Genomic DNA, 12,634 nt, shown 5'->3' on the forward strand with positions numbered 1-12,634 from the left:
ACTCATAAGGAATACAATAAATAAATAAATCATGCTCCGACTTCATCACATAACGGTTCACCATACGTGCATGCTACGGGAATCACAAACTTTAACACAAGTATCTCTCAAATTCATAACTACTCACTAGCATGACTCTAATATCACCATATTCATATCTCAAAACAATCATAAAGAATCAAACTTCTCATAGTATTCAATGCACTTTATATGAAAGTTCTTATTATATCCCTCTTGGATGCCCATCATATTAGGACTAAATTCATAACCAAAGCAAATTACCATGCTGTTTAGGACTCTCAAAATAATATAAGTGAAGCATGAGAATTCATCTATTTTTTCAAAATAAAACCACCGTTGTGCTCTAAAAGATATAAGTGAAGCACTAGAGCAACCGACAAACTACTCCGAAAGATATAAGTGAAGATCAATGAGTAGTTTAATAATTATGCAACTATGTGAAGACTCTCTAACATTTAAGAATTTCAGATCTTAGTATTTTATTCAAACAGCAAGCGAAGCTAAAGAAAATAAAATGACGCTCCAAGCAAAACACATATCATGTGGTGAATAAAAATATAGCTCCAAGTAAAGTTACCGATGAACGAAGACGAAAGAGGCGATGCCTTCCGGGGCATCCCCAAGCTTAGGCTTTTGGTTGTCCTTGAATATTACCTTGGGGTGCCTTGGGCATCCCCAAGCTTAGGCTCTTGCCACTCCTTATTCCATAGTCCATCGAATCTTTTCCCAAAACTTGAAAACTTCACAACACAAAACTTAACAGAAAATCTCATGAGCTCCGTTAGCGAAAGAAAACAAAACACCACTTCAAGGTACTGTAATGAACTCATTATTTATTTATATTGGTTTTAAACCTACTGTATTCCAACTTCTCTATGGTTTATAAACTACTTTACTAGCCATAGAGTCATCAAAATAAGCAATCAACACACGAAAAACAGAATCTGTCAAAAACAGAACAGTCTGTAGTAATCTGTAACTAACGCAAACTTCTGGAACTCAAAAAATTATACCAAAATAGGACGACCTAGATAATTTGATTATTGATCTTCTGCAATTGGAATCAGTATTTTATCACGTTCTGGTGATTTTAAACAATTGTTTTTGTGAACAGAAAGTTTCTGGAATTTTCAGCAAGATCAAATAACTATCATCCAAGAAGATCCTATAGGTCTTACTTGGCACAAACACTAATTAAAACATAAAACTACATCTAACCAGAGGCTAGATCAAAAATTTATTACTAAACAGAACCAAAAAGCAAGAAACTAAAATAAAATTGGGTTGCCTCCCAACAAGCGCTAACGTTTAACGCCCCTACCTAGGCATGATGATTTCAATGATGCTCGCATAAAAGATAAGAATTGAAACATAAAGAGAGCATCATGAAGAATATGACTAGCACATTTAAGTCTAACCCGCTTCCTATGCATAGGGATTTTGTGAGCAAACAACTTATGGGAACAATAATCAACTAACATAGGAAGGCAAAACAAGCATAACTTCAAAACTTTAAGCACATAGAGAGGAAACTTGATATTATTGCAATATCTAGAAGCATATGATCCTCTCTCATAATAATTTTCAGTAGCATCATGAATGAATTCAACCGTATAACCAGCACCTAAAGCATTCTTTTCATGATGTACTTGCATAGAAAATTTACTACTCTCCACATAAGCAAAATTCTTCTCATTCGGAATAGTGGGAGTATCATAAGAGACTTGAATACTATAAATTGTTTCCACATTAAAAGAGTAATGTTCAGAAAAAGGGTAATCATAATCATGACAAATCACTGCTTTTTATAGCATAAGTGTCATTACAATAATCATCATAAATAGGAGGCATGCTATCATCATAACAACTTTGCATATCAAAACTTGGGAGGCTAAAAATATCATCTTCATTAAATGTAGCATCCCCAAGCTTGGGGCAAACATTAATTTCAGCAAATATATTCTCAAATGTGTCATCCTCATCAAACATAGCATCCCCAAGCTTGGGCCTTTTCATATCATAAGCATAATCACTCTCATTATTAGTAGTATGGATAGCACCAATAGTATAGCAATTATCATCATCACAATGAGTAGTAGGAGCAACATCATTTGGGAGGGATACCTTTTTACCTTTGCTGCTCCGTTTTTTCTTTTTCTTCTTCACATCATGTGCGGGTTTATCCCTCTTTTTTGAGCTCCTTATTGATGAGATTGGTTGAATAGAAAGCTCCTCCTCGTTACCTGATTCATCATAAGAAATAATAGGAGGATATTGGGAGGTCTCTTACCTTTCATTAGTGTTCTCTCCATCTTCTATTTGCTTTCTCTTCTTTATGTAATTGGCAATATAAGGATTTTCAATGCAATTCACTTCACAATATATATAAATTTGCTCTAGATCAAAATCAAGAAGTTTATCACGGGCAAATACTGGAAGATAGTTAGTTACACGTTTCATTTCTTCATAGCCCATAAGCAAACTAAGTTCATTATGACGTGCAAGGGAAATCAAGTCATCACAATTTTTGGAAACGATTAGATCATGAAACAATTTGCATCGGATAGTTAAATGACCACGTTCATTGCAAAGTTCACAAGTATGGCTAAGAAAAAATAAATTTTCAGCACAAACATCTAGCCTTGCTTGCAACCATTTAGTTTCTAAGTACTTATGCCTCTTACAAAATATATCTTCCCTTTTTGGTATGTATTTGCAAACTCTATGCACTCCACAAAAATCGACATGCTTATAAGAGACATTTTCATCATGACTAGTGCAATCATCATTAGTACTATGGATATTCAAAGAGTTCATACTAACAACATTGCAATCATGCTCATCATTCAAAGATCTAGTGCCAAACATTTTAGAGATTTCTTCTCCTAGCACTTGAGCACAATTTTCCTTTCCATCATTCTCACGAAAGATATTAAAAAGATGAAGAGTATGTGACAAACTCAATTCCATTTTTTTGTAGTTTTATTTTATAGACTAAACTAGTGATAAAACAAGAAACTAAAAGATTCGATTGCAAGATCTAAAGATATACCTTCAAGCCCTCACCTCCCCGACAACGGCGCCAGAAAAGAGCTTGATGTCTACTACGCAACCTTCTCCGTGTAGACGTTGTTGGGCCTCCAAGTGCAGAGGTTTGTAGGACAGTAGCAAATTTCCCTCAAGTGGATGATGAGGGAGTCCTGGATTAGGGGGTCCTGGACTGCCGGACTCTATACTTTAGCCGGACTGTTGAACTATGAAGATACAAGATTGAAGACTTCATCCCGTGTTCGGATGGGACTCTCCTTGGCGTGGAAGGCAAGCTTGGCAATTCGGATATGTAGATCTCCTCCCTTGTAACCGACTCTGTGTAACCCTAGCCCCCTCCGGTGTCTATATAAACTGGAGGGTTTAGTCCGTAGGACAACAACAATCATAACCATAGGCTAGCTTCTAGGGTTTAGCCTCTACGATCTCGTGGTAGATCAACTCTTGTAATACTGATATCATCAAGATCAATCAAGCAGGAAGTAGGGTATTACCTCCATCGAGAGGGCCCGAACCTGGGTAAACATCGTGTCCCCCGCCTCCTGTTACCATCCGCCTTAGACGCACAGTTCGGGACCCCCTACCCGAGATCCGCCAGTTTTGACAACGACATATGACCTAAGGTTTATCAATCCGTGGGAGGTGTAGGATGAAGATGGTCTCTCTCAAGCAACCCTACAACCAAATAACAAAGAGTCTCTTGTGTCCCCACCACACCCAATACAATGGTAAATTGGATAGGTGCACTAGTTCGGCGAGGAGATGGTGATACAAGTGCAATATGGATGGTAGATATAGGTTTTTGTAATATGAAAATATAAAAACAGCAAGGTAACAAGTAATAAAAGTGAGCACAAACGGTATTTCAATGCGTTGAAACAAGGCCTAGAGTTCATACTTTCACTACTGCAAGTTCTCTCAACGATAATAACATAATTGGATCATATAACTATCCCTGGACATGCAACAAAGAGTCACTCCAAAGTCACTAATAGCGGAGAACAAACGAAGAGATTATGGTAGGGTACGAAACCACCTCAAAGTTATCCTTTCTGATCGATCTATTCAAGAGTCCGTAGTAAAATAACATGAAGATATTCTTTCCGTTCACTCTATCATAGAGTTCGTACTAGAATAACACCTTAAGATACAAATCAACCAAAACCCTAATGTCACCTAGATACTCCAATGTCACCTCAAGTATCCGCGGGCATGATTATACGATATGCATCACACAATCTCAGATTCATCTATTCAAACCAACACAAAGTACTTCAAAGAGTGCCCCAAAGTTTCTACCGAAGAGTCAAGACGAAAACGTGTGCCAACCCTATGCATAGGTTCATGGGCGGAACCCGCAAGTTGATCACCAAAACGTACATCAAGTGGATCACGTGATATCCCATTGTCACCACAGATAAGCACGACAAGACATACATCAAGTGTTCTCAAATCCTTAAAGACTCAATCCGATAAGATAACTTCAAAGTGAAAACTCAATCCATTACAAGAGAGTAGAGGGGGAGAAACATCATAAGATCCAACTATAATAGCAAAGCTCGGGATATATGAAGATCGTACCACCTTAAGAACACGAGAGAGAGAGAGAGAGAGAGATCAAACACATAGATACTGGTACATACCCTCAGCCCCGAGGGTGAACTACTCCCTCCTCGTCATGGAGAGGGCCGTGATGATGAAGATGGCCACTGGTGAGGGATCCCCCCTCCGGAAGGGTGCCGGAACAGGGTCCCGATTGGTTTTTGGTGGCTACAGAGACTTGCGGCGGCGGAACTCCCGATCTATTCTGTTCCCCGAAGGTTTTAGGGTATATGGATATATATAGGCGAAAGAAGTCGGTCAGGGGAGCCACGAGGGGCCCACGAGGGTGGAGGGCGCGCCCGGGGGGGTGGGCGCGTCCCCCTGCCTCGTGCCTTCCTCGTTGCTTCCCTTACATACACTCCAAGTCTTCTGGATGGCTTCCGTTCCAAAAATAACTCTCCCGAAAGTTTCATTCCGTTTGGACTCCATTTGATATTCCTTTTCTGCGAAACACTGAAACAAGGGAAAAAACAGAAACTAGCACCGGCTCTGGGTTAATAGGATAGTCCCAAAAATAATATAAAAGTGCATAGTAAAGCCCATAATCATCCAAAACGGGTAATATAATAGCATGGAACAATCAAAAATTATAGATACGTTGGAGACGTATCATTACTTCACATGCAATGCTTTGCCAGGTAGTTATACATGTGATTGTACAAATACTCTAACATTGTATGATTGATCGTGGGTGTTGGTTTCATTCAGTATTAGGAAGTTGTTGAAGTCGATGTTGCGCACACCACACCACAGCCCCCTCACACGCAATCGTTGACGCCGCCGCCGCCTTTACAAATGCCATTGCACCATTATCAGAGTAGTTGGTCCGCCATCACCGTGGCCATCGCAACATCATTGAAGCAGTCATGCCCGTCGTCTCAACACTGCCATGACCATGAAATATGTTGTCGCGGCATCGTCGACACTGTCGGGCCTCCATCGTAGCATCGCCGCGGTTGTCAAAACACAATGTCGCATCGTTGAATCGCCATGGCCGTTGAGGCCTGCCATCATAGCTTCATCACAGTCGCCGAATTACAGCACGGGCGTTAGAAGCGTGTCATCGCTCCATCGCAGCGGTTGTCAGAGCACCGCACGGGCGTTAGAATCGTGTCGTGCTGCCATCATCGCAACCATCGCAGCACACCTGGAAGCATCAACGCCGTCGTCGAAGCATGTCGTCGCACTCGTCGAATATCATGTTGGGTGTTTGTAGCATGTCATTGTGCCAACGCCACAAATTGAAATAATGAAAATGACCCTAATAAAAGAATGTGCCCCTACCACAACACAAATAATCATAAGTTTATGTATCTGTGGCTCGTGCTTCCGCCCGTCCATCCTGACCCTAATAAAAAAAAGTATTTCTACCACAACACAAATCACCATAATATACTTCACTACCACAACGCTTTCTTGAACACTTATAACCGAATTCGTGCTTCTGCCCGTTTGTCCCGACTTCGCCCCTGAAGTATCAAACAATTACCCATGACTGCCATCCATAAGTGGTAGAAAATGATTTGCTAAAGATCCAAAAAGAGAGCTGCCCGACCCGACCCTTCCCCAATCAGGGAAACGATTTGCTAAAGATTCAAAAAAAACAATTACTCACCACTGCCATCCATAAGTGGTAGAAAACGATTCGCTAAAGATCCGGAAAAAAACTACCTGACCCGGCCCTTGTTCCCCAATCCTGAAAACTGCCATAAGTGGTGGAAAATGATTCGCTGAATATCCGGAAAAAAAGATGCCTGACCAAACCCTTGTTCCCCAATCTGGAATACGATTTCCTAAAGATCCCAAATAATAATAACCCACCACTCCCATCCATAAGTGGTAGAAAATGATTCGCTAAAGATTTGAAAAATAGTTGACCGACCAGCTCATTAGTCGCTAATCCGAAATACAATTTGCTAAAGATCCGAAAAAACAATTACGCACCACTGTCATACTTAAGTGGTAGAAAACGATTCGCTAAAGATCCGGAACAAAAAAGAGCTACCAGACCAGACCAATGTTCCCCAATCGGGAAAACTATTTCATTGAGAAAAAAAATTCCCAACCCGACCCATCGTCACCCAATCCAAATGACCCGCAGTTATAAAGAAATCCGGATGGGCTGGCCTCCCCGCGCGCTGCCGACGTCTCCCACCACACAAACCTCCTCGCGGCTGCCGCCTCCGGCGCCCTGGAATCCAGTGCTACCGCTTCTTGTGGGCTATTCACCGGTGTCAAGGTTTCCCTCGCTATTGCCTCACACGTGCCCATCCACCATATCAAGGGCCTCACGCGCCGCGCTTCCTTGGACCCTGAGCACTGCTGCCTCCAGCCACCAGTGAGCCTCCACCAGACCACCCCGTTGCCGCTGATCCATTGTGCCTCCACTCGAATAACTACATATATCAGAGCTGCTGGAGGCCTCAGCCCGCACCGCCTAAATAAACCGCAAATGACAGACACCGAAGTCCTAATTATTGAAAAAGTTGCATCACAAACTGCAGCCGGATCCTGTGGGGATCCAAGGTGGGAGAGGGGGGGTTGAGATATTACCGGCCGGGCGAACTCAATCAGGATGAAGGAGCCCTTGAACTTGGACCCGCGGAGCACCTCGAGGGCGGTCCGATAGTCGGCAATGGAGCGGAAAATGATGAAGGCGCAACTGCGGTACCTAACGCACATGATGACGTAGTCGAGAGCCTTGTGCGGGGCGAAGGACCCCACGACGTCGTCCTCGCGCGCATGCGCAGGCCGGTTGCCGAGCCACAGCGCCTTCTTCTCGTGGGCAGCAACCTGCGTGGCGGCGACGACGGCTGCACCCCTAACCACTGCGGGCTCTGATTCCTTCGACGGTGAGGCCGACGGCCTGGTGGACTCTACGACCACGGAGGGCTCTGCAGGCGGTGGCTCTGACGACATCTGTGGCAGAGGGATCGGGGTAGGGAGAGATCAGCGGGAGCTAGGGTTAGGTTGTGGGGATTTAGGCTGTCTGTCACGGGGACCAGAACAGGGTGAGGAAACTAGCCCACGCACCGGTCTATATATACGACGGGCGGGGTTGCGCCCAGTCTGTGGGCGGCACCTTTTCTATCCCCGCTCCAACGTCATCTAGACACCTAGTCCCATCACCAGAACACTAAAAAAACTATCCCATCACCAAGAACTGTTAAGTATGACCTTAAAATAAGCAAGTTTACCCACCACATAGTTCAAAGTTTTCATTACGCCTTAATAACCAAGGGCAAATATATCATGCAAATATATCAAAGTCTTCTGTGCCTCCTGCTTTGAAATAAATGAACTAATTCCTCCAACACATAGGTTCCTTATAGCTCTATCATGTAAAAACCAATCAAAGAACAAATGCCATAAGCAGGCATACTATTTTTGTAATAAAATAGATGAATAAAATCCTCATACAAGTAGTCTTAGCAACAAAAACCATGAGATAGCTATGAATGGTCTAACTTAAAGTGAAATAGATCAAAGATAAAATACACTTCATATTTATATCAAATCACTGTCTGAATAACAGCAAATTCTCTCATTTGTGCACAACTCATTACACAACATTAGCACATGAATGGAGCAATTTCACTCAAGAAATAAACAAATATGACTAACCAAGGATTATTATGTATTAGTACATCATTCCTTATTAGTACATCATTCAAACTTAAAACAGAGCATACCATAGTTACTAGATATTGTATGCATCTAGTATATGTTGTGAGTGGGGCAGGGATGGCTTTGCCGTGTGGGTGGGCCATATGATTATGCCACCTTGAGAAAAATAATCGCAAAAACATGGCTTTCATATACACCTTTTAATTTAATTCAAGGAGTTGGTTAGTAATAACTTTCCCTCTTAAAAACGTCTCAGATGAAGGAATGCATACAATATCTCCATAATATACTTCACTACCACAAATAGAAATAATGTAAATGACCCTAATAAAAGAAAGTGTCTCTACCACAACACAAATCATCATAAGTTTATGTATCTGTAGTTTATGCTTCTGCCCGCCCGTCCCGACCCTAATAAAAGAAAGTGTCTCTACCACAACACAAATGACCACAATATACTTCACTACCACAACACTTTTTTGAACACTGATAAATGGATTTGTGCTTCTGCCTGTTCATCCTGACTTTGCCCCTGAAGTTGCACACAATTACCCACCACTGCCATCCATTAGTGGTAGAAAACGATTCACTAAAGATCTGAGGAAAAAAAGAGCTGCCCGACCTGACCCTTGTTCCCCAATCTGGGAAACAATTTGCTAAAGGTCCGGAAAAAACAATCCATAAGTGATAGAAAACGATTCGCTAAAGATCAAGGTTACAAAAAAAGCTCCCTGACCCGGTTGAAGACCCTCAGTGCCTTCCCTTACATGGTAAGGGTCGATGCCAGCATCGAGCCTCTCCCTTTTGGCTTCTCTCGGATCAAGCGCACTATGAGCAGAATGTCCAGACAACAAAGATGAGCCAGCTTCAGGTGCCGGAAGGATACAAGCAGTGATTGGCATTGCACCATAGTCCAAGTATCTTGCTCTTCCACGTCGAGGGTCATACCCTTGTGACGAGCCATGACTACTGCAACCAGCACCTAAATAATAACGTGCGGCATGTGGCCTATCATTATACATCTTTGATATAGGAACCCAAGAAGCGGTGTTAGGTTATCAAGCCCACTGCTAGATTAAAGAACATGAATCCTTGTATTATTGAAAAGACACCCATCTAGAAGATTCTTAGCACTAGAAGCTCCTTCAATGGTTGCAAACTCCACAAAAGCATACTGCCTTTCTGGAAAAACTTTGATGTTTGTAACCACACCATGTGCTGCCATAGCCCGCCTTAGTGCCTCCTCGTCAACTTTATGTGTATTGGGTAAACCCACCCAGAGAACATTGGTAGGAATTTTTACCTCTCTCGTTCATACTCCAGCAGAACCTTGACAAACAGAACATGATATGATAGTAAGCAACCCGCAGATCAAAGAGGACAGGACAACAACAAGAACCAAGAGAAGTAATAGCAGTACCTTTGCATGTTCAACTCCCATTTCACCGGGTGGCAATGATCCTCTACTGTTGAAGTAACCTGCTTCCAACTGTTCCTATCAAAATCAGTACAAATAACTAAATAATAAGACAGTGTCCCTTGAAAAACTGCAGCCTAGAAGCACTTCACAAACGTAGTCAACAATAGTAGATGCATACCGCTCTTCCTCAGGACCTCTGGAAATCAACACAAAATTCCTTGCCCCCTAAATCTGTCCCATTGAAGGCTCTATGGGCAGAAATGGCATCTTACAGCTTCTCAAAGTCCATGTATGTAGAAGTTTGATCGTGGGAGCATCCAACACCTTCAATCTTTCCAAACTTTTGAAACTCCTCCTCTGCCTCCTACTTTGAGATAGACGGACTAATTCCTCCAACCCATAGGTTCCTAGTAGCTCTAGCTTGTAAAAACCAATCAACAGACACAAGTAAACATCAAGAGGGCATAAATCTTTACACAACACCAGCATAGCAATTTCACCCTAGAACAAGGAACAATCACCAATCTAGGAGTATTTCTATACCTACTAATAAAGGATAATGTTCAAAAAAGTGGAAGGCCACAACATAGAGCAATGGGCGCTTAAGTGCGCTTGAGCATTTTTTCAAACTTGGCCAGAATTTGACTGTTTTGAATAGTATGCACAGGAAAATAGGAAACATTGCACACGGGTAGTTGAAGTAGCATCTAAAATGACCTTCACAACATAGCAAATACACATCAGGTTCACACAGCAAGCAAATGGCAACTAATATGTAGTTCAGTTCCAATAGACATAGCCAAATGCAGATCATCTTTCCATGATTTCGCCAGAATCTGAAGGAAACAACTCCCGTACAGACCCTAATAATAACATAAATGACATACTGCCATTATTGCACAAGAAGCTAAGCAGAAGCAGTTCAAAAATAGCCAAATTATGGCCAAGAATTTCAAATACGCTTAATCTACCACTTAGGGCCAAAGCGAAGCGTTTTTTCATTTCTCAGTGCTTAAGCGTCGCTATATTAGCTGCGGCCTACAACAGACAGGGCACCGTTCCCTTGTAATGTTTAGTACCGCCTTGGCTTACTACTGGGGAAGGAGGCATCGACATGACTATAAAACTAGCAGGTAGACACCGATTTTATTTGAAGTGGTTGCATGCTAGGTGGAGTAACAAATGGAAATTTTTTCATGGACCTGATGGGTGCTCGAATCGGTCGGGTCATCCATCGGGTGTGCGCATGGGTCGTCCATGAGACCCATGGGTTGGGTCGTAGGTTGAACTGATTAGTTATTCGGGCATGGGTTTGGCAGAGTTCGGCCTATTGAAACCCAACCCGATTGCCAGCCTGACACAAGGGCCGCGCCCGCCGCGCTCCCCAACCACCTGCGAGCCTCCGCCAGACCACCCCGTCACCGCTGATCCGGTGTGCCACCGCTCGAATAATTACATATATCAGAGCCGCTGGAGGCCTCACCCACACCGCCTAAATAAAACGTAAATCACAAGCACCGAAGTCCTAATTATTGGAAAATTCACATCGCGAACTACAGCCAGATCCCGAGGGGTTCCAAGGTGGGAGCGGATCCGAATGGCGGGTAGAGAAGGAGGGGGTAAGAAGTTATCTGCTGGGCGAACTCGACCCTGATGAACGCGCCCTTGACCTTGGACCCGCAGAGCGCCTCGAGGGCGGCTCGAGAATCGGCCACGGAGCAGAACAGGACAAACGCGTAGCTGCAGAAGACGGCGTGTGTGACGACGCATTCGAGCGCCTCGTGCAGGGCAAAGGCCGCCATGACGTTGTCCCCGCCCGCGTGTGCGGGCAAGTTGTCGACCCATAGCACGCTTGTGTCGTGGGCGGCCCCTGGCGCGGCGATGGCAGCGCCCCCCTGGCGCCAGAGGGCTCCGACTCCTTTGGGGGGAGGCCGACGGCCTGGCGGCCTCTGAGGGCCCCGCGAGTGATGGGTCCAACAACATCGACGGCGGCGGGGATCAGGGCAGTGAGGGATCGCATGGAGCTAGGGTTAGGATGTGAGGATTTGGGCTTTCTGAGATGGGGAATGGAACAGGGTATGGGGAACCGGCCCGGGGTCGGACTGTATATACTGCGGGCGGGGCAGGGACGGGTGCGCGCCTACGCCGAGTCCGTGGGTGGCACCGTTTCTATCCCTTCTCCAATATACCATTATTACACGGCACCTATTCCAATCACTGCTAAAGAAATGGAAAATGTTACAAAACAGTCGGATGATTTATTGACTTTGTAAGCCGCATCCGGTGTCGTCCGATTCTATGCGATCGTGTGACGCAAGCGCCTGTGTGTCCCCATGCGAAGCTAGCCCATCTATACTCGAGTTCATGATTTGTGCTTGCGTCCCGTGACTGCCTTTTTCTAAAGGATCCTTCTTACACTTACTTCACACGCAATGCTTTGCCAGGTAGTTATACTTGTGATCGTACAAATACTAGAACATCGTGTGATTGACCATGCGTGCTGGTTTCATTTGGTATTAGGAAGTTGATGAAGTCAATGTTGCGCACACCACACCACAGCCCCCTCACACGCAATCCTTGACGCGGCCGCCGCCTTTACAAATGCCATTGCACCTTTATCAGAGTAGTTGGTCCGCCATCGCCGTGGCCGTCTCAACATCATTGAAGCAGTCATGCCCGTCGTCTCGACACTGCCATGACCACGAAAGACGTTGTCGTGGCATGGTGGAAGAAGTCGGACCTCCATCATAGCATTGTAGCGGTTTTCAAAAGACAATGTCGCATCGTAGCATCGCCATGGCTATTGAGGCTTGCCATCGCAGCAGCATCGCGGTCGCCGAAGCACCGCACGGGCGTTAGAAGCGTGTCGCCACACCATCGCCGCGGCCGTCAGAGCACCGCACGGGCGTTAGAAGC

At 44.2% G+C, this 12,634-nt stretch overlaps 1 protein-coding gene and 1 long non-coding RNA gene across 2 annotated transcripts; both read right to left on the reverse strand.

Moving 5' to 3' along the window:
* Positions 1-5,258: 5,258 nt before the first annotated feature.
* LOC120964032 (uncharacterized) lies at positions 5,259-7,922 on the reverse strand. Its single transcript, XM_040388481.3, has 2 exons — positions 7,225-7,922; positions 5,259-7,108 (listed from the first exon to the last, which is right to left on the reverse strand). Exons 1-2 carry the CDS (start codon positions 7,588-7,590, stop codon positions 6,929-6,931), a joined length of 546 nt encoding a protein of 181 aa, XP_040244415.1. The 5' UTR covers positions 7,591-7,922; the 3' UTR covers positions 5,259-6,928.
* Positions 7,923-7,927: 5 nt separating this feature from the next.
* On the reverse strand, positions 7,928-11,987 carry LOC109746876 (uncharacterized). Its single transcript, XR_005755697.3, has 3 exons — positions 9,897-11,987; positions 9,719-9,793; positions 7,928-9,627 (listed from the first exon to the last, which is right to left on the reverse strand). It is a non-coding gene; the product is annotated as an uncharacterized lncRNA (long non-coding RNA).
* Between the last annotated feature and the right edge of the window lie 647 nt (positions 11,988-12,634).

This window comes from Aegilops tauschii, chromosome 5 (genome assembly GCF_002575655.3).
Source record: "Aegilops tauschii subsp. strangulata cultivar AL8/78 chromosome 5, Aet v6.0, whole genome shotgun sequence".
In the NCBI taxonomy this organism is placed as follows: Eukaryota; Viridiplantae; Streptophyta; class Magnoliopsida; order Poales; family Poaceae; genus Aegilops; species Aegilops tauschii.

Coding starts and splice junctions, on each gene's coding strand:
- LOC120964032 (XM_040388481.3), bottom strand. CDS start 7,590: ATGTCGTCAGAGCCACCGCCTGCAGAGCCCTCCGTGGTCGTAGAGTCC. Junction 7,109..7,224: donor TGATTGAGTTCGCCCGGCCG/GTAATATCTCAA, acceptor CGGTTTATTTAG/GCGGTGCGGGCTGAGGCCTC.